The 20,612-nt window shown below is 36.9% G+C and overlaps 1 protein-coding gene across 11 annotated transcripts in view; it reads left to right on the top strand.

Moving 5' to 3' along the window:
- The window catches only part of DMXL2 (Dmx like 2), a 175,950-nt gene that overhangs the window by 37,548 nt on the left and 117,790 nt on the right, over positions 1–20,612 (top strand). For all 11 annotated transcript variants that reach the window (XM_054531479.2, XM_054531478.2, XM_054531476.2 and 8 more), the window contains exons 2-6: positions 6,661–6,786; positions 14,317–14,388; positions 17,909–17,987; positions 18,825–18,960; positions 19,624–19,690. In XM_054531479.2, the coding sequence (XP_054387454.1) occupies positions 6,661–6,786; positions 14,317–14,388; positions 17,909–17,987; positions 18,825–18,960; positions 19,624–19,690 (480 nt within the window). The remainder of the gene's footprint in view (positions 1–6,660; positions 6,787–14,316; positions 14,389–17,908; positions 17,988–18,824; positions 18,961–19,623; positions 19,691–20,612) is intronic.

Below are 20,612 nucleotides of genomic sequence, written 5' to 3'. Positions count from 1 at the left end.
ACTTGTGAAATTTCTTGCTTAATCAGGAATGTATTTAATAAGGAAACCTATTTGTCCTTTTTAGAAATTAATAATTCTGAGAGTATGATAAAGAGCTAGGATTTTAATTAGGTGACTAAAATGGAGAGAAGGAATGGGTGTTTTCCTGGGAAATCTTTGTTAATCTGTGTTTTGTCCTCTTGGTTGTAAGATTTTTCATATGTCAACATTGGCCTCTTAAGACTCTTTCTATAAGATCTCTTGGTACAGCCAAGTAACCATCAAAGCCCAGACAACCCTGCCTTCCTATTAGTTTTTTTGTTTATGAGCAAAGGTCACAGCAGAAGTGAAGAATTTAAATGTAATTAATAAAGAGCAAAAAATTTGAGCAACACTGCCTTCCTATTAGTTTTTTTGTTGATGAGCAAATATCACAGCAGAAGTGAAGAATTTAAATGTAATTAATAAAGAGCAAAAAATTTGAGCAAGAGAAAACAAAACAATAGAAAAATGTCATTAGTGAAGTGGAAAAAACAGTAAAGAGGGCTGAGTTTGAATTATAGTCATGTATTTACCTTGTGACTTAGGAATTTGATTAAATCCTGTGAAATTCCATTTTCAAAAATATTAAAGTGGGATTAATAACCAACTTCTAGGATTGTTGCAGTCTTGAAAGAAAGATTGGGAATATAGAATGAAAATAGTATAATACCTGTCACCCAGTAGGTTTTTAATAAATGGTACCTCCTTCTTGTAATTATTTTTCTAACTCTTAATAAAATGTGCCTTCTTCGGTAGAAAAGTAGACATATTTACATTGATCAAAACTCACTCCCAGGGAGAGGTGGGAGTTTAATAGTAACACTCTATATAGTATTCTTGGTAAGATTATAGTACTTTGTTAAACCTCTCAACATGCTTAATACACCTTGATTTATCAGGTTTTTTTTTTTTTTTTTTTTTTTTGGTCTTTGAAGTTTAGACACATATCAGTAGTTGTCAATGATCTCAAACTTTGACCCTGTAACTTTCGGGATGTTAAAACATTCAACTATTCTATAGTAAATGCTAACGTAATTAATCTGTTGTATGCTATAGTTTCATAGGAAATGTGGTCATGTTTGTTTAAGCTTTTTAAAAGTTTTCCTTTTGTTACTCTCCACTTCAATTTATCTGAGACATAAAGGAAATTTGAGAAATTAGAACAGTGTTTGTGGGATTAGAATATTAGTTTTCTTTTCTGAAAATAATGTAGTTAAGACAGTTATATATAAAACTAAAGTTAGAGAAGACTGAATGAGAGTGTTATGCCTCTTCACACTGCATATTAAAAGACCTGTCAACATGCCTAATACTCCCTTATCAGTGCTTTTTTTTGTCTCTTAAATTTAGACACAACTGTCAGTAGTTGTCAGTGATCTCAAAGTTTGCATTGTTCGTGAGGACATTAAACCCTCTAGAGCAGCGGTCTCCAACCTTTTTGGTACCAAGGACCAGTTTTGTGGAAGACAGTTTTTCTACAGCGAGGGGTGAGGGAGAGGGATGGTTTTGGGATGATTCAAGCACATTATGTTTATCATTAGATTCTCATAAGGAGCATGCAACCTACATCCCTAGCATGTGCAGTTTACAATAGGGCTTGAGTTCCTATGAGAATCTAATGCCACCGCTGATCTGGCAGGAGGTGGAGCTCAGGCAGTAATGCTTGCTCACTCACTGCTCACCTCCTGCTGTGAGGCCCAGTTCCTATCAGGCCATGGACTGGTAGTAGGAATTGGGGACCCCTGCTCTAAAGAAAACAGCAATATATTTATTGTGGTAATAGTACCACAGCAAAGAAAAGAAACACATTCGCACAACTTTAAATACAATTTTTAGGAGTTGAGAGACCTACTGAGGCCATCTATGACTTACGTCTATTAGACTTCAGGTTGAAAACTTTTAGTTTCAATGTTCAAAGCAGAGAATACTTTTCTCTTTCCTAATAGGATGGATTTGGTCTCTAAGAATAGGATTATAACAAGTGAGAGTTAATATTTTTAAAGTTTTTTTTGGATGTAACAGCTTATGCTACAGAATTATCTCTTAGCTGTGAATTACTAATATCAGCTAATCATTCTTTATCATCAGAGAAACAGTTTAGTCCTTTTATAAAACAAATCCTCCCACATGAATGGAAGGAAAGCAATTTTTCTAAGACCCTTCCTCTTTTCTTGGGCCTTCTCTATGTGTAGGGGCTGAACCATATCCTTGATTTCAAGATAAAGTGTTTTATAGGTCAGTACTGTTAGAAGAGCAGGACACTGGTATATTGTGCTCTGGCACAGGTCAGCTCTACAAAGAATCCAAGGAGGGATAATCCGGTCAAGGGATTCCATTTCTCCAGAAAAGGCTTGCTGTCCTTTTCCTTGCCTCCCTATAATAATCCTGTGGCCTATCTCACATGTGAAGAGGTTAGTTTACTAACTTTACTAACTTAGCTTAGTCAGAAGTGTTTCGTTTATCTAACACAAAGGAGCCCACATCCATACTCTGTGGGGTCAATTTAGTATTTGCTTGTAGTCTTAACGAACACCCTGTTTTCCTCCTGCACTATAAATTCTTCCTCTGGTGAAACTGGATTCTGAAAAAGAATGGAACAAAATCATTTTTGATCTCTCTAAAATTGAGAGAATGGGAATCTTTTGAGTAAATTATAGATTTTGTATGAACTGTTGGTCTTTACAGAATGCTTATTCTGTGCTCCATGATGTGGTAAATTAATTGGGATTACAAAAATGAACACACTCCTTCTAGTACCAACAGGATCTTCATGGAATAGAGGTAGGGCAATGCAGTGGAAAGAGCAGGAACTTTACTGTGAAGCAAATGAATACTCATTCAGTGAACTAGGGCAAATTACTTACCCTTTCTGGGCCTCAGTTTCTCTGTCTTCAAAAGCAGGCCTGTGAAGATAATGATAATTTTTGTAAAGACCCTAGCAAAACAGCTTGATCATAGTAGGTATTCAGTAAATGGCAAATTATAAGGAAGGCTTTGGTAGATTCTCTTCTAGTAGATCTTCTACATTTGTTGATACTGTTAGCTGGAAAATCAGTCAAAATCTCTCCCTCTTTTCTTAAGCTTATGAGGATAGGTTGGCCAAATTATTAGCAACAAGGCAGTGTCAGTGTTTCAACTCCATGTTCTTTGACTAAGTTTCTAGATACGTAGACTTCTGGAGCCAGACATTCGGTTAGGAAGACTTTAATAATTTATTTATTATACAGCTATTTGTTGAGAGCTGCTTATGTGCTACGTGTTGGAACCACAATGGTAAACAAGGACAAGGTAAGGTCCTTGCTCTGATGAACCATTCAGTATAGTGGGAACCAGACAGACATTAGACATGCCTTAAAGCCATTAAAATCTCATGGGCCCTCAATTACAGAATGCATGTGATTCAGTACTGACTGATTATATGAGTCCCTTTTTCTTCCACACTTGGATTATTTATGCATTAGACTCTTTAGAAAATGCACCTGTGCACTTTTTCAAGCTGTTAGTGTGCAATAGTTTAAGAGATTCCATTCTAGCAGTAATCATGGTTATTATATAAAATGGTAGGCATTGCAGAACTCTGGTTCAACAGGAAACTAGCACCAGACATAAGTTGTTCCATTTTGATGGGAATTACTAGTTTGGTAGGGGGTTTGAGACCGTTCTAAACCAGTGGTCTTTAAACTTTCTATTTTTTTCCTTTTCTTGAGACAGGGTCTCACTTAGTCACCCAGGCTGGAGTGCAGTGGTGCAATCATAGCTCACTTCAGCCTTCACTTCCCGGGCTTAAGTGATTCTCCCACCTCAGCTTCCCGAGTAGCTGGGACTGCAGGCGTGTGACACCATGCTCAGCTAATTTTTTGATGTTCTGTAGAGATGAAGTCTCACTGTGTTTCCCAGCCTATTCTCGAACTCCTGGGCTCAAGTGATCTTCCTGCCTTGGCCTTCCAAAGTGTTGGGATTACAGGCATGAGCCACTGTACCCAGCCTCTTAACTTTTAGTAGCTGTGTAGTGTTCCAGTGTAATTCAGTAATTTATTTAACTACTCCTCACTGATGAGTGGTATGATTATATTTAGTTTTTGCTACTATAAATACTGAGGCTCTGAATGTCCTACATATATTTTGGCAAACTTTTGTACATACACTTATAGGGTAAAATAGGGAATATTTGATCAAATGGTATATTGTACTTAAGATTTTGATAGATATTGCCAAATTATTTTATCCATGCAGATTTTAATTTAAAGTCTGGTGTGGGATTGAGCAGTCTCTGTTTCTAACAGGTTTCGTAGGTGATTTTGATGCATCCAATTTGAACTATTGCCGGATCAGAAAAATGGAGTATAGTACACATTCTCTGGAAAACATCAGGCAATTATGGTTATCTAGGGAAGAGTAAAAAGCCTTTTCAGTGACTGAGCTGTAAGAGTGAATTTATGTTAAGTAGCACTAGTTGCTAGGGATGGCACATCTTTAGAGAAACAAAGTGCACTAATATTTATCTGGAATATTTTATGTCTTTTTGATATGTAATGTAGGGAAAAGAATGTAAGAATTGTAAGGACCTGAGTTTGAACACTTTGCATTTAGTAACTGTAATCTTGGGCAAATTAATGAACTTGAATTTTTCTTTATACAGTGATAATATCTACCCTCCAGGTTTGTTGCGAAGATTAAAGAGAGAGTGATCCAACACTTGTTGAGTACTTCTTCTGTCTTCTACCATTTTATGACTGTCTCTGTCATGGCAGTTTGTCATTTAGTTGTAATTAGTAATTTACCTAGTCATCTCCCCATTAGAGTAACTGGGACCATGTCTTGTACTTTAGTGTTCTCAGTCCCTAGCCCAGACTCGAGACTTGGTGCACTGTTCTGTTTCTTAAATGACTGTGTAAATTTTCCATTTTAATTTTCAAAAGTATCCTAAGAGACAAGTATTATTTGCTTCATTTTACCATGAGGAAATGCTTAGGGAACTTAAATAACTTTCTTAAGATAGCACAGCATGGCATAACCAAAACTGAAAACTGTGTGTGTGATTTCAAACTAAATAAAGTCTGCTTTTTCCATGAATCCACTTTGCTGAGATAATGATATAAGGCACGTTGGAAATTTTGAAATTGTTACTCAAGTGTAAGATAATTTTTGTTATTTTAATACTATACTTTAAAAATTAGCATGGTGATCCAAACATTTCTTCTGCATATACTCAATATTCCCCTTCAGTTTGGCTTTCCTGAATTCATGGTATAACCAAGTCTGCCTTGTCTATAAGAATGTAAGTGATCATTTCCTCCTGAGTGATTTTCTCCATATTTTTCTTGCTTAAAATTCTGTCTTTGCTTTTCTTTTGGTGAACTTTTTGATTTTTATAAACACATGGGTTGAAGATGTTTTATGTAGTGGTTACGGCAGGATTTTGGTAACATTGGAAGTTTTAGTAGAAGTAATGTCTTCCTGTCTGGTCTTTAGCTTCATTTCCCTCTTTCATTAGCAGCCTTATATGGACCCCTTCAGGGCATGGGTCACTGATTCAGATGTCATCACATGTCAGCCCTGGCTATTGGATATCTCTATTTTGTAGGTCGTAACCACACTGCTTAAGGGTGTGGAAACAGTGAGGAAAAATACTATTTCATAAGTTTTATGTTTATCTTGCTTTTAATGGAGCTTTTCTTTTGAGAATTGGGTTGTTAGGTTGTTTTGAATATTTAATCACAAGTAGTTTGGAAGAAAAAGAAATATGTCCCCACTCTCTGACCCTTATGTGATAAAATTCAAAGTTGCAAAACAGGAATAGCATACAGCAAGAAGTGTTGCAATAGGAAGAAATGTGTGGTTTTACTCATTAGAATTGGACATGGGAATTTTCCCAACAATTTAATTCTGTGTTGTAGTCTATTTGCCAGATCATATAGTGGTATTTGCCCAATATTCTATATAAATTCATTCATTTTCTATTTTATTTGACATTTTTACCTTTGGTAAAACAACCTTTGGGTTGGTTTCCTTTCTCCCTCAGGCCTGATGATGTTGGGGATGGATGGTGGATGTTGGAGGCAGGCTGCATTATGGATTCATTTGAGTCGTTGATGCATTTAAGTTTAGCCATTGCCTTAGTACATGCAATTCTGCGTTTGTTGTTCATGTTTATTCAACTAGCTCTTTAAGGCATGTGGAATTGTGTTGGAAAATGCATGCCTGATTTCTATCTTGATATTTCTTAAGCCTGGTTTGAACCCTGGGAACACAGTTACAGTCTTCAATGTCTTAGTATTTTTAGATGGAGCTTTTATACTTTACGGTTTACTGAGATGAACTTTGGAGAGAAAGTCTAAACAGAATGACTTACGACCTGCAGGAACAGAGGCTGTTCTGTTTAAGAACTGGAAGAACCCTTTTCCTATTAGTAACAGTTGTTGAATGATAATGCATGGAGTGTCATCAGTTTATTTTTTTAATGTGACTTTTAATGTTCTTATTTAGAAATTGATATTCTTATTATATTAACTATTTTGTAAAATGTCCCAAGGTTACTTTATAATGGCAATAAAATCTAAGATAAAATAGTATGTAATAAGATTTCAAAAGTTACATGTCTTATGTATTGTAAAACTTTTTTTTTTTTTTTTTTTTTAGGCATATGGATCAGGCTGTGATATTGTTATTTTGGCAAATGACTTTGAATGTGTACAGATCATTCCTGGTGCTAAGCATGGAAACATCCAAGTCAGCTGTGTGGAGTGTTCTAACCAACAAGGAAGAGTAAGGGATTTAATTTCTTTACTGAATGTTATTTAAAAATGTGTTTAATAATCTCAGAATCTTCTTATCCTTTTATGCAAAGCTTGTCTATAATGTCTTATGTATTGCTTGGGTGGTTATTAGCAGAAGTTGTAAAGTGATAGGTTTATACAAATTGTAAAGTGCCATTAAACTGATAATTTGATAATTGTTCTACAGCTGTATGTATACTGTCTTCAAAGATCTGTAGGCCTTACAATCCTGTGCATACTGATATTCTGCCAGTTAATACTTCTAGCAGCCATTAAGCCAATAAGGGGAAGTAAACTTTTTTCTTCTCTACCTAGCACCCCTTGTATCACTCATACTATAACATCAAAGTTTTATTAAGAAACTCTGCAAGTTGTTAATATCTAATATCATCCTTGTCATATAGGAAGTGCTTTGTAAAGTCTGTTAACATAATGAAAGATTTTTTGTTGAGTGAAGAGTCTTATGGTTCCTTCAGGCTTTAAAACAGAGGTTTTATTTTGAAATAGTTAAAATTTCATCATATGTACCTCTCCCCCAATTTTCAAACATAATGTACATCAAATTTTGGTTGCATGTCAAGTAAATATAGCATATTTGCTGTATACTCCAGCAATTCAGTAAGGCCAGTATTATGTAGCAAAGTTGAATGTCTCTACGAGAATAGAGAAATAAGGTTTTTACCTATAATCATTGTAACAGTTTTAAACAATCTTAATGTTCTAGAAATTGTTCTTTATTGGGTAACAAATTTTATCAAGAATATGTTAAATCAGAATATTCATGGTGATAAATAGTAATCATACAAATTTATAGTGAATGATAAATTATGGTTACTTTATCATACCATTTATCCTGCCCTATCCTACTGCCCATATCAAGCCTTAATATTTGTGTAAATGTACCAGTACTTGACAATTCAGTGATACATTTGACCTAGTATTGAAACACTGGATTTCCTGGTGTTTCTTGATACTTGTTTCTTGCTTTTCTAATTTTTCCCCCCAGGTACTCCCCACCCTCAAGCATTGCTTACACTTATTTTAGAAAACATGGAGAGTGTCAGATTTCTCTCTTTAATTTTTTGTTGCTCTTCTCTCTAGGCCAAGCAAGGTAGCTTAAGCCTGCCTAAAGTTATATGATAGTTGTCAGAGGTGAATTTTAGTAAATAACTCAAGTGCTGGTGACAATCGCAATGAACACACATTCTCTGGGAGTAAAACTTTTTAAAAAAGTATATAAGACATTGGTATTCATACCATGGGAAACAGAGCAACTTGTGTTTCTACTTTTCTTGAGCTGGTTTAATGTAAATAAGGCAAAATTATAATATCTTTATTGTCTTTATTGACATCTTCGTTTAGTCCTTTTATCCCCCAGTCCTTGTGGTGATAACTTTCACATTGGTGACTTTGTATTAGTCTGTTATAATCATTCATTCATTGATTGACATGTTGAATGGAATCATTCACAACACTTTTTGCGTAAGTGTTATTTGAAGTAGCTTTCTGTTGTGGATTATGATTTTTCTTGGAAAGAATGTTAGATGTTGGGTAAGAGTTAAAATCACTTTTTGGTATAACAGTGCCTTAAAATCATAGGGGATATTTTTGGCAGGCCTTAAAAGAATATATACCTAATTGAGTTGTAAAGGTTAACCAGGGTGCAGAGGTGTTAGAAAGGACGGTTTTTGATCTATTCCCTGTAGTTAATTCCATCTTACCAAGAGGAGAGTGAACTTAGAAATAGCCTTCAAGAAATTATTGGAAAACAGGCTCTGGTAGTTTCTGGGAACAGAGGGATTTATGTCTTTTCTTACCAGGTATGTGACCTGGAACAAAATCCTCCTGGTCCCTAAATTTCTTGCTTCAGTCCTCTGGAGATGTCTTCATCAGCTCTTTCCCCCAGGTGCAGTTTATGGCTCCCTGACTTCTCCTTAGCCTGTTTTTTCTATTCCTTCCTCTAGATGGTGTCCCAATTGGTATTTTCTGTTTGATGGTGTAATTAGGCCATTTTATTTGAAATATTTTTAAGACCTGTTATTAATTGATGCTTTTCTCATAGATTTTATATTATTTTCACTGGATTATAAAGTTTCTGACAAAGATGCATGCTTTTGAAATGTATTTTTAATAGTTATTTTTATATTAAAAATAAAATTATTATGAAAAATGATTTTTTTCCATATGTATATATGTATTTTTTATTATACTTTAAGTTCTGGGGCACATGTGCAGAACGTGTAGGTTTGTTACATAGGTATACACGTGTCATGGTGGTTTGCTGCACCCATCAACCCATCATCTACATTAGGTATTTCTCCTAATGCTATCCTTCCTCTAGCCCCCCCACCCCCTGACAGGCGTCGGTGTGTGATGTTCCCCTCCCAGTGTCCATGTGTTCTCATTGTTCAACTCCCACTGATGAGTGAGAACATATTGTTTGGTTTTCTGTTTGTGTGTTAGTTTGCTGAGAATAATGGTTTCCAGCTTCTTCCATGTCCCTGCAAAGGACATGAACTCATCCTTTTTTATGGCTGTGTAGTATTCCATGGTGTATATGTGCCACATTTTCTTTATCCAGCCTGTCATTGATGGGCATTTGGGTTGGTTCCAAGTCTTTGCTGTTGTGAACAGTGCTACAATAAACATACATGTGCATGTGTCTTTATAGTAGAATGATTTATAATCCTTTGAGTGTATACCCAGTAATGGGATTGCTGGGTCAAATGGTATTTCTGGTTCTAGATCCTTGAGGAATCACCACACTGTCTTACACAAATGGTTGAACTAATTTACACTCCCACTAACAGTGTAAAAGCGTTCCTATTTCTCCACATCCTCTCCAGCATCTGTTGTTTCCTGGCTTTTTAATGATCACTATTCTAACTGATGTGAGATGGTATCTCATTGTGGTTTTGGTTTGCATTTCTCTAATGACCAGTGACGATGAGAATTTTTTTTTCATATGTTTGTTGCTTATCAGCTTAAGGAGATTTTGGGCTGAGACGATGGGTTTTCTAAATATACAATCATGTCATCTGCAAACAGAGACAATTTGACTTCCTCCTTTCCTAGTTGAATACCCTTTATTTACTTCTCTTGCCTGATTGCCCTGGCCAGAACTTCCAATACTGTGTTGAATAGGAGTGTTGAGAGAGGGCATCCTTGTCTTGTACCGGTTTGCAAAGGGAATGCTTCCAGTTTTTGCCCATTTAGTATGATATTGGCTGTGGGTTTGTCATAAATAGCTCTTATTATTTTGAGATACGTTCCATCATTACCTCGTTTATTCAGAGTTTTTAGCATAAAGGGCTGTTGAATTTTGTCAAAGGCCTTTTCTGCATCTATTGAGATAATCATGTGGTTTTTGTCATTGGTTCTCTTTATGTGATGGATTACATTTATTGATTTGTGTATGTTGAACCAGCCTCTCATCCCGGGGATGAAGCCGATTTGATCATGATGGACAAGCTTTTTGATGTGCTGCTGGATTTGGTTTGCCAGTATTTTATTGAGGATTTTTGCATTGATGTTCATCAGCCATATTGGTGTAAAATTTTCTTTTTTGGTTGTGTCTCTGCCAGATTTTGGTATGAGGATGATGCTGGCCTCATAAAATGAGTTAGGGAGGATTCCCTCTTTTTTTATTGTTTGGAATAGTTTCAGAAGGAATGGTACCAGCTCCTCCTTGTACCTCTGATAGAATTCGGCTGTGAATCCATCTGGTCCTGGACTTTTTTTGGTTGGTAGGCTATTAATTATTGCCTCAATTTAAGAACCTCTTATTGGTCTATTCTATTCAGGGATTCAGCTTCTTCCTGGTTTAGTCTTGGGAGGGTGTATGTGTCCAGGAATTTTCCATTTCTTCTAGATTTTCTAGTTAATGTGTGTAGAGGTGTTTATAGTATTCTCTGATGGTAGTTTGTATTTCTGTGGGATCATTGGTGATATCCCCTTTATCATTTTTTATTGTGTCTATTTGATTCTTCTCTTTTTTTCTTTATTAGTCTGGCTAGTGGTCTATGTATTTGTTAATCTTTTCAAATAACCAGTTCCTGGATTCATTGATTTTTTGAAGAGTTTTTCATGTCTCCGTCTCCTTCAGTTCTGCTCTGATCTTAGTTATTTCTTGTCTTCTGCTAGCTTTTGAATATGTTTGCTCTTGCTTCTCTAGTTCTTTTAATTGTGATGTTAGGGTGTCAATTTTAGATCTTTCCTGCTTTCTCTTGTGGGCATTTAGTGCTATAAATTTCCCTCTACACACTGCTTTGAATGTGTCCCATAGATTCTGGTACATTGTGTCTTTGTTCTCATTGGTTTCAGAGAACATCTTTTATTTCTGCCTTCATTTTGTTATTTACCCAGTCGTCACTCAGGAGCAGATTGTTCAGTTTCCACATAGTTGTGAGGTTTTGAGTGTGTTTCTTAATCCTGAGTTCTAACTTGATTGTGCTGTGGTCTGAGAGACTATTTGTTATGATTTCCATTCTTTTGCATTTGCTGAGGAGTGTTTTACTTCCAATTATGTGGTCAGTTTTAGAATAAGTGTGATGTGCTGAGAAGAATGTATGCTCTGTTGATTTGGTGTGGTGAGTTCTGTAGATGTCTATTAGGTCTGCTTGGTGCAGAGCTGAGTTCAAGCCCTGATATCCTTGTTAATTTTCTGTCTTGTCGATCTGTCTGTTATTGACAGTGGAGTGTTAAAGTCTCCCGTTATTACTGTGTGGGAGTCTAAGTCTCTTTGTAGGTCTTTAAGAACTTGCTTTATGAATCTGGGTGCTCCTGTATTGGGTGCATATATATTTAGGATAGTTAGCTCTTCTCGTTGAATTGATCCCTTTACCATTATGTAATGGGCTTCTTTGTCTCTTTTGATGTTTGTTGGGTCAAAGTCTGTTTTATCAGAGACTATGATTGCAACCCCTGCTTTTTTTTGCTTTCCATTTTCTTGGTAAATCTTCCTCCATCCCTTTATTTTGAGCCTGTACGTGTCTCTGCATGTGAGATGGGTCTCTTGAATACAGCACACTGATGGGTCCTGACTCTTCATCCAGTTTGCCAGTCTGTGTCTTTTAACTGGGGCATTTAGCCTGTTTACATTTAAGGTTAATATTGTGATGTGTGAATTTGATCCTGTCATCATGATGCTAGCTGGTTATTTCGCCCATTAATTGATGCAGTTTCTTCATAGCATTGATGGTCTTTACAATTTGGTATGTTTTTGCAGTGGCTGGTACCAGTTGTTCCTTTCCATGTTCAGTGCTTCCTTCAGGACCTCTTGTAAGGCAGGCCTGGTGGTGACAACATCTCTCAGCATTTGCTTGTCTGTAAAGGATTTTATTTCTCCTTTGCTTAAGAAGCTTAGTTTGGCTGGATATGAAATTCTGGGTTGAAAATTCTCTTTAAGAATGTTGAATATTGGCCCCCACTGTCTTCTGGCTTGTAGGGTTTCTTCCAAGAGATCTGCTGTTAGTCTGATGGGCTTCCCTTTGTGGGTAACCCGACCTTTCTCTCTGGCTGCCCTTAACATTTTTTCCTTTATTTCAACTTTGTTTAATCTGACAATTATGTGTCTTGGGGTTGCTCTTCTCACGGAATATCTTTGTGGTGTTCTCTGTATTTCCCAAATTTGAATTTTGGCCTGTCTTTCTAGGTTGGGGAAACTCTCCTGGATAATATCCTGCAGAGTGTTTTCCAACTTGGTTCCATTCTCCCCGTCACTTTCAGGTACACCAATCAAACATAGATTTTGTCTTTTCACATAGTCCCATATTTCTTGAAGGCTTTGTTCATTTATTTTCACTCTTTTTTCTCTAATCTTGTCTTCTTGCTTATTTCATTGAGTTTATCTTTAATCTCTGATATCTTTTCTTCTACTTGATCGATTCGGTTATTGATAACTTGTGTATGTTTCATGAAGTTCTCGTGCTGTGTTTGTCCGCTCCATCAGGTCATTTATGTTCCTCTCTAAGCTGATTATTCTTATTAGCAATTTGTCTAACCTTTTTTCAAGGTTCTTAGCTTCCTTGCACTGGGTTAGAGCATGCTTCTTTAGCTCGGAGGAGTTTGTTATTACCCACCTTCTGAAGCCTACTTCTGTCAATTTGTCAAAGTCATTCTCCATCCAGCTTTGTTCCCTTGCTGGCGAGGAGTTGTGATCATTTGGAGGAGGAGAGGTGTTCTGGTTTTGGGAATTTTCAGCCTTTTTGCACTGGTTTCTCCCCATCTTCATGGATTTATCTACCTTTTTTCTTTAATGTTGGTGATGTTGGTAGTATTCCTTTCTGTTTGTTAGTTTTCCTTCTAACAGTCAGGCCCCTCTGCTGCAGGTCTGCTAGAGTTTGCTGGAGGTCCACTCCAGACCCTGTTTGCCTGGGTATCACCAGCGGAGGCTGTGGAACAACAAAGATTGCTGCCTGTTCCTACCTCTGGGAGCTTTGTCCCAGAAGGGCACCCGCCAGATGCCAGGCAGAGCTCTCCTGTATGAGGTGTCTGTCGGCCCCTACTGTGAGGTGTCTCCCAGTCTGTGAGGTCCCTGTGAGGTCCCTGACACGGGGGGGTCAGGGACCCACTTGAGGAGGCAGTCTGTCCTGTATCAGAGCTTGAATGCTGTGGTGGGAGAACTGCTGCTCTCTTTAGAGCTGTCAGGCAGGGACGTTTAAGTCTGCTGAAGCTGTGCCTGCAGCCGCCCCTTCCCCCACGTGCTCTGTCCCAGGGAGCTGTGGTGGGCTCCTTCCGGTTCAAACTTCCCAGCAGCTTTGTTTACACTGTGAGGGTAAAACCATCTACTCAAGCCTCAGCAATGGCGGATGCGCCTCCTCCCATCAAGCTCGAGTGTCCCAGGTCAACCTCAGATGCTGTGGTAGCAGTGAGAATTTCAAGCCAGTGGATCTTAGCTTGCTGGGCTCCGTGGGGGTGGGACCCGCTGAGCCAGACACTGGAGAAAATTTCCTCTTCTGCCAGTTGTGAAGACCATGGGAAAAGTGCAGTATGTGGGCCAGAGTGTAGTGTTCTTCCCGGTACAGTCTCTCACAGCTTCCCTTGGCTAGCAAAGGGAAATCCCGTGACCCCTTGTGCTTCCTGTGTGAGGCGACGCCCCACCCTGCTTCAGCTCACCCTCTGTGGGCTGCACCCACTGTCCAGCCAGTCCCAGTGAGATGAACCTGGTACCTCAGTTGGAAATGGAGGAATCACCTGCCTTCTGTGTCCATCTTGTTGGGAGCTGTAGACCAGAGCTGTTCCTATTCAGCCATCTTGGCAGCTGTCCATCCAAATATGATTTCTTTGAATAGGTCAACCTTGTATTTGATATGTAAAATAAAGCCTGCTGAATTTTTTGATAACAGAGGAGAGACTCTGAACTCCAGTACACTTCCAGGTATATTTATGGAAGGAAATAAACCGTGAATACTGTATTGAGATTATATTATATGTAATTAGTTTATACATTATTATGAAAAGGAAGATATCTTTATTTTACCCTTTTCTAGATATTAATGCTGTATTTATTCTTTTTTAGATTGCAGCTTCATATGGTAATGCTGTTTGTATATTTGAGCCCTTGGGCATAAATTCTCATAAAAGAAATTGTGTAAGTATTAACCAATAATAGACTACTTTTAGAATCTAGTTAACTTTAGAATCCAATTGATGTTAATAAAAAGCTCCTTAGGAGCTAGTGCTGAAAATAGACTAGAGTATCAGTGAAAAATTGGTCTAGTGCTTTATGTTAGGATCCTTACATTCACTAGGGACACATCCCTAGTGCTTTTAGAAACCCAAGTCTCTAGAATATTGCAAATTGATATTTACTGTGTTAATTGAGATCTACCCTAGTTTGAACTACTGTTACTTCTTGTCGGATTACTAATCTCTATCTGATATCTGGTTTCCTGCTGCCTTCAACCCCAGTCTCTGTTCTCAACAGAGCAGATCATGACATTTCTCTGCTTAAAACTTTGTAATGGTTCCATATTTCTCTCTCTTTTTTCTTTTGTTTTGAGACAGGGTCTCACTCTATCCCCTAGGCTGGAGTGCAGTGGCATGATCACTGCTCACTGCAGCCTCAACCTGTCAAATGGTCCTCCCACCTCAACCTCCCAAGTAGATGGGACTACAGGCATGTACCACCATGGCCAGCTAAGTTTTAAATTTTTCGTAGAGATGGAGTTTCCCTGTGTTGCTCAGGCTGGTCTTGAACTCTGGGGCTAAGTGATCCTCCCACTTCAGCCTCCCAAATTGCTGGAATTATGGGCAAGAGCCACCATGCCCAGCTGCTCCATATTTCTTTCAGATAAAAAGCCAAAAGCCTTTTGTAGTCTACAACTTCCTTTCTACTCAATACCACACTTACTGTGTCTCAGAGCTCACCTCCTAAGTTCTTGTCCTCTCTGGTTCTACTCTGGCCACATTGGCATTTTTACTGTTTCTCAGTTAACCTTCCCTCTTTGAGCCTTTGTGTTGGTTGTTTTCTTTGTCAGGAATGTTAGTCCTCCAGCTATCTCCAAGGATAGCTCCCATAGATCCTTTAGGTCTTTGCTCACTAATACCTTGTCAATGAGGTTTACCTTGACCACCCTTTAAAAAATTGTACCCCCACTTATCTTGCTATTTAAAAATTTTTTTACAGCATTTATTTATTTATTGTTTACTATGTAGAATGTTATCTAAAGGTACATAAGGGTAGGAAGCTTTTTTCACTGATGAATCCCCAGTACTTAGAACAGTATCTGGAACAGCCAGGTGTGGTGGCTCACACCTGTAATCCCAACACTTTGGGAGGCCGAGGCGGGTGGAACACGAGGTCAGGGGTTTGAGATCAGCCTGGCCAACATGGTGAAACGCCGTGTCTACTAAAAATAAAAAAATTACCCAGGTGTGGTGGCACATGCCTATAGTCCCTGCTGCTCAGAAGGCTGAGGCAGGAGAATCGCTTGAACCCAGGAGGTGGAGGTTGCAGTGAGCCTGGACTGCACCATTGCACTCCAGCTTGGGAGTCAGAGCAAGACTCCATCTCAAAAAAAAAAAAAAAAAAAAAAAAAAAAGTATCTGGAACATAGTAGGTATTCCTAAATGTTGGTTGAATGAAGAAGTTAGGAGTTTAAAAAGCTCACTTACCAGCTCAGCTAAGTGGTTAAGCATACCACATTGTGAACCATTCAGATTCATACTGGGTGCTATATTATATTTGTCTTACTTAATGTTCAAAACATCTAATGTAGTTAGAATTAAGCCCTTTAAAACGTCCTGCATGCATTACATTTTTACCGTCACTCAGAAATAATCAAAATTACAGATGCTAAATCTGAATGCTGAGTGTATATTTACAAGTAATTTTTAAAGTATATTTTTAAGTGAAATGCCTTAAAACAAACGGTTTTGGTATTTTTTCATTAAATATATGTGTTTGAATATATCTTTTTACATTCCCCCAAAACAGTATAAATTAAAATATTAATCTTTCCCTATAATAGTATTGTGAAATGGATATCAAATTTTGGACTACTTAAGAGTCACCTAGAGCACATACTAAAAATTTAGGTTTCCAGGTCTCATTCCCCAAATATCTTCAAGGTAGTTGCTCCACAGATTGCACTCTGAGGAACACTAAAGGAAAGAATATTAGGGATGTCTGTAATTTTAGGAATTATTTAATTATTACACTAAAATAGATTTGTTGAACAGTATTTAAAGTAGTGTTATGCTGTTGTGATTGTTGTTTGGTCAGCAGTGGTAGGGTTTAAAAATAACATTTTCTCTGATTATAAAATATCAAATAATTTTTGGATAATGAAGTGCAGGGTTTGCAGACACACACACACACACACACACACACACACACACACACACACACACACACACACACACACACACACACACACACACACACACACACACACACACACACACACACACACACACACACACACACACACACACACACACACACAATTTTTTTTAGATATAGAGTCTTGCTCTGTTACCCAGGCTGGAGTAAGTGCAGGGTTTGCAGACACACACACACACACACACACACACACACACACACACACACACACTTTTTTTTAGATATAGAGTCTTGCTCTGTTACCCAGGCTGGAGTACAGTGGTGTGATCATAGCTCACTATAACCTCAAACTCATGGGCTAAAGTGATCCTTCTGCCTCAGCCTCCGAAGTAGCTGGGTCTACAGGTGTGAGCTCTGGGTCTACAGGTGTGAGCTCCCATGCCCAGCTAATTTTTAAAGTTTTTATAGAGATGGGGGTCTTGCTATGTTGCCCAGGCTGGTTTCAAATTCCTGGCCTTAAGCAATCCTCCTGTCATGGCCTCCCAAACTGTTGGGATGCAGCTGTGTTTTAAAATTCTGCCTTGAGGTAGTCAGGAAACCTTGTATACATTTTAAAATTGTTAAATATTCTTAAAATATTACAACACAAAATGGCATTACTGTTTAAAAAGTATTATTTGCCAAGCAGTTAACATATAGCTTGCCTAAGGTAACATAGCTTTGTAAAGCTTTTCACAAATGTCCTCTCACAAAAGGACATTTTATATTTATGTACTACAAAGAAATATGTAAACATTTAACATCTTTGTGCCAGCCATTATAAACGCTGAAGATAACAAAATTATGACATAGTTTCTGCCCTTGAAGAGTTGCAGTTTAATGGGAGGAGAGTCAGATATGTAGACAAATACTAATTCCATGTGATCAGTGTTATAATGGCAGAATGTAAAAGTGGTATTGGTGCTGCCAGGATGTCAGAGAAGGCTTCATAGCAGAGATGATGAGTTAGCTAATCTTAGTGGAAGGATAGGGGTTTGCAGATGGAGATGTGAGGAATAGGATATCCTAAATATAAGAAGGTATTTATAGACATGAGAAGAAGCCTGAGAGAACCTGCTTTGTTTGGGCATGGCAAGGAGCTCAATATGGTATAATAGATAGTAGTGGAACCAATGAAAGTTACATTAAAAACAGTACATAAAAATAATAGTGAGATATTTTCATCTTTTAAGTTGAAGAAAATGATAAAATGGTAGTGTTTTGGGATATTATTTGAAAAACATCTTTTTCTTTTTTCTTATTTCTTTTTGTCTGCATATTTCAGCAACTCAAGTGCCAGTGGCTTAAAACTGGGCAGTTTTTTTTGAGTTCTGTGACATACAACTTAGCATGGGATCCTCAAGGTATTTAGCAATTATATTTAAAATTATTTAAATTAAATATTTGTTTTAAATGTATGATAATAATGTGATATAGTCTCCCATAATAAGAAAATGATCAATATATTATATTTTCTTTTTGTTGACAAATGTAATTTTTCCTTCTTGGTATACAGTGCTTTGTGCAATGCTTAATTTACTATTCTGTTTTTTCCCCTACCTTTGAGTGTTTTATTTCAAGAAGCAGTTATGATTTGTTTCCTAGTTAATGTGTGCTGCCCTTTACTCTTGTTGTATTTGCTAAGAAACACCATTGGAAATAAAACAGAGACCAAAAAAACTTCACCTCATTTTATCATTCGTAACAGGAAATTACTATCTTTAATTTTGAAAAACTAGGAACCTCTAATGATAATAGCTGTTCTCCCTTTTTATATTCACAATTAATAAGGATTATTTTTATATTTCATGTGTAAAACCACATTTTATTAATTTGTAGTTATGCCTTATATCTCGAGGACATTTTATGTGGTATATATCAGAGTTTTGGGGACTTTGTTATTCTATTAATACATTTGTTGTTAGTTTTTTTGACTTGCTTGATAATAATAGTTCTTTGCCAGTAAGCTTTACTTTGTTGTTCTCAAATCTTCCTTAAGAACTACTCTTTGTCGTCCAGAAGATTCTTTTTTTTCTTATAAGGGACTTTAAAAAAATAGATATATACCAAGTGTTTTTCATTGGCGATATTGCTTACTTTTCACATAATATTAATAGTTTACAGATCTAAACAGAAGCCCGTGTGCATTTATTTCCCTATATAATATTTGCATATTCATCATAACATTCTTTAATTTTCAGATAATAGATTGTTGACAGCAACTGATTCTATTCAGTTGTGGGCTCCTCCAGGAGATGATATTCTGGAAGAGGAGGAAGAAATTGATAATACAATTCCTCCTGTTTTAAATGATTGGAAGTGTGTCTGGCAGTGCAAGTTAGTGTCTATTTCTATTGTTATATTCATTAATTAAAAGCAAATGCTTCCTAACATATGTTTCCTTTCACAAAGATCTTTATTTTTTGATGGTACCATTGCATTTAGACACCTAGAAAGTAGATTTTTTCTAACCAAAACCCATATAATAGCATTCTTTAATTTGTGCTACAGTTAATCATTTAAAAAAAGGATGAAAGTATTTTCATAGTTATAGCCCCAGGACAGGAGTTGACAGGGTTGATACATAGGAATTACTCATTAATAGATTGAGGTAAGGATGGGGAGGGGGAAGATGTGAAAGTTGCCAGCCAGTCTTTCAAGTGGAAGATGTACTATTAACAGTCATATAGATTATGTGATGAAGACTAGTCAGGGATGATGATAAGCTCAGCTTTTAACATGTTATATTTAAAATGTAGGTGGAGATATACTATATTCATGTTACTTACATTCTTCTTTTCCCAAAGTGAATGTTAGATTAGTTTTAATTAATTTACGTTTTTATGGAGGTGAAATATTTTATTTATATTTTTAGGGAAGCAAAAACAGTCTTATTCTGAGGATTCTGACTTTTATGTTACAAAAATCTCATCTTGACCATTTTTATATACAGTACACCAGATTTTAAAAGGGCTAATTGTCTAACTCTCTCTTTTTTAGAACCTCAGTATCTGTACATTTGATGGAATGGTCTCCTGATGGTGAATATTTTGCTACTGCTGGAAAGGTAAAGGATCAAACAAAAACATACAAAAGAAACAAAAGAATTAAAAATGTTCCTTATTTATTTTTATTTTCAGTTTTCTCATCTGTAAAACTGGGATAATCCTCCTTGGCAAAGCTGGCCTGAAGAATAAAAGTGGTGTTTGTAAAAGACCTGGTGTTTTGCTCACAGGTTGTAGGCACTTGGGAAATAATGGCTATTCTTATTACTCTTATTTGACCTTGGCTTATTTGCATTTTTAAAAACTAAGTTTTGTGTTTAAAAATAGCATATGTACATAACTTAAAAAGTAAAATAATACTGGATTCACAATGAAAAGATGTACTCCTTTTCTCATTATTCCAACGCTAATTCCTGTGTCCAGGAGGCAATTATTTGTCAAGTTGAATATTTTGATATTTCCTTCCATGTCCTTGAATAACTTGCAGGTGCTCCCATTTCTTGATTCTCTCTGCCCAGCCCCCTGAGTTATATGTATTATTTTTTGCCTTCCCACTGTAGAAGCTGAGGCTTTAGCTTGATAAAGGTGAGGGATTGATATCCCCAACATCATCTTCACATCTAATACATACACATATTCATTTCACTTGCTCCTGTCTTCCTGATGTAGGTATCTCATGATGGGTAAATCAGAAGTTATTGTTTATGTTATTAAGATTGTACAGAATATTCTTAATAGTAATTACTTTGGAGATAATAATTGCTTTGTTTTATGGTTTGCTTTTTTTTCTATATACCTAATTCATCCAGAACTGCTTTGACTCTTTTCTCAGTATAATCCCACATAGGAGGTATTCTGGGAACATGAGTTCTCTTTGCTCTCATTCAGCTTAATTGCTCTACCGGTCTAAAATAGCAGAGCTACCATTTTCGGATTTTCTTTTACCAACTTTGGGAAATTCTCTTTCCCTCTCTCCTTTGTTAA

This window comes from Pongo abelii, chromosome 16 (genome assembly GCF_028885655.2).
Source record: "Pongo abelii isolate AG06213 chromosome 16, NHGRI_mPonAbe1-v2.0_pri, whole genome shotgun sequence".
NCBI classification, from domain to species: Eukaryota; Metazoa; Chordata; class Mammalia; order Primates; family Hominidae; genus Pongo; species Pongo abelii.
Note: the sequence above shows the minus strand (reverse complement) of the source record. Positions and strands in the feature narration are given on the sequence as shown.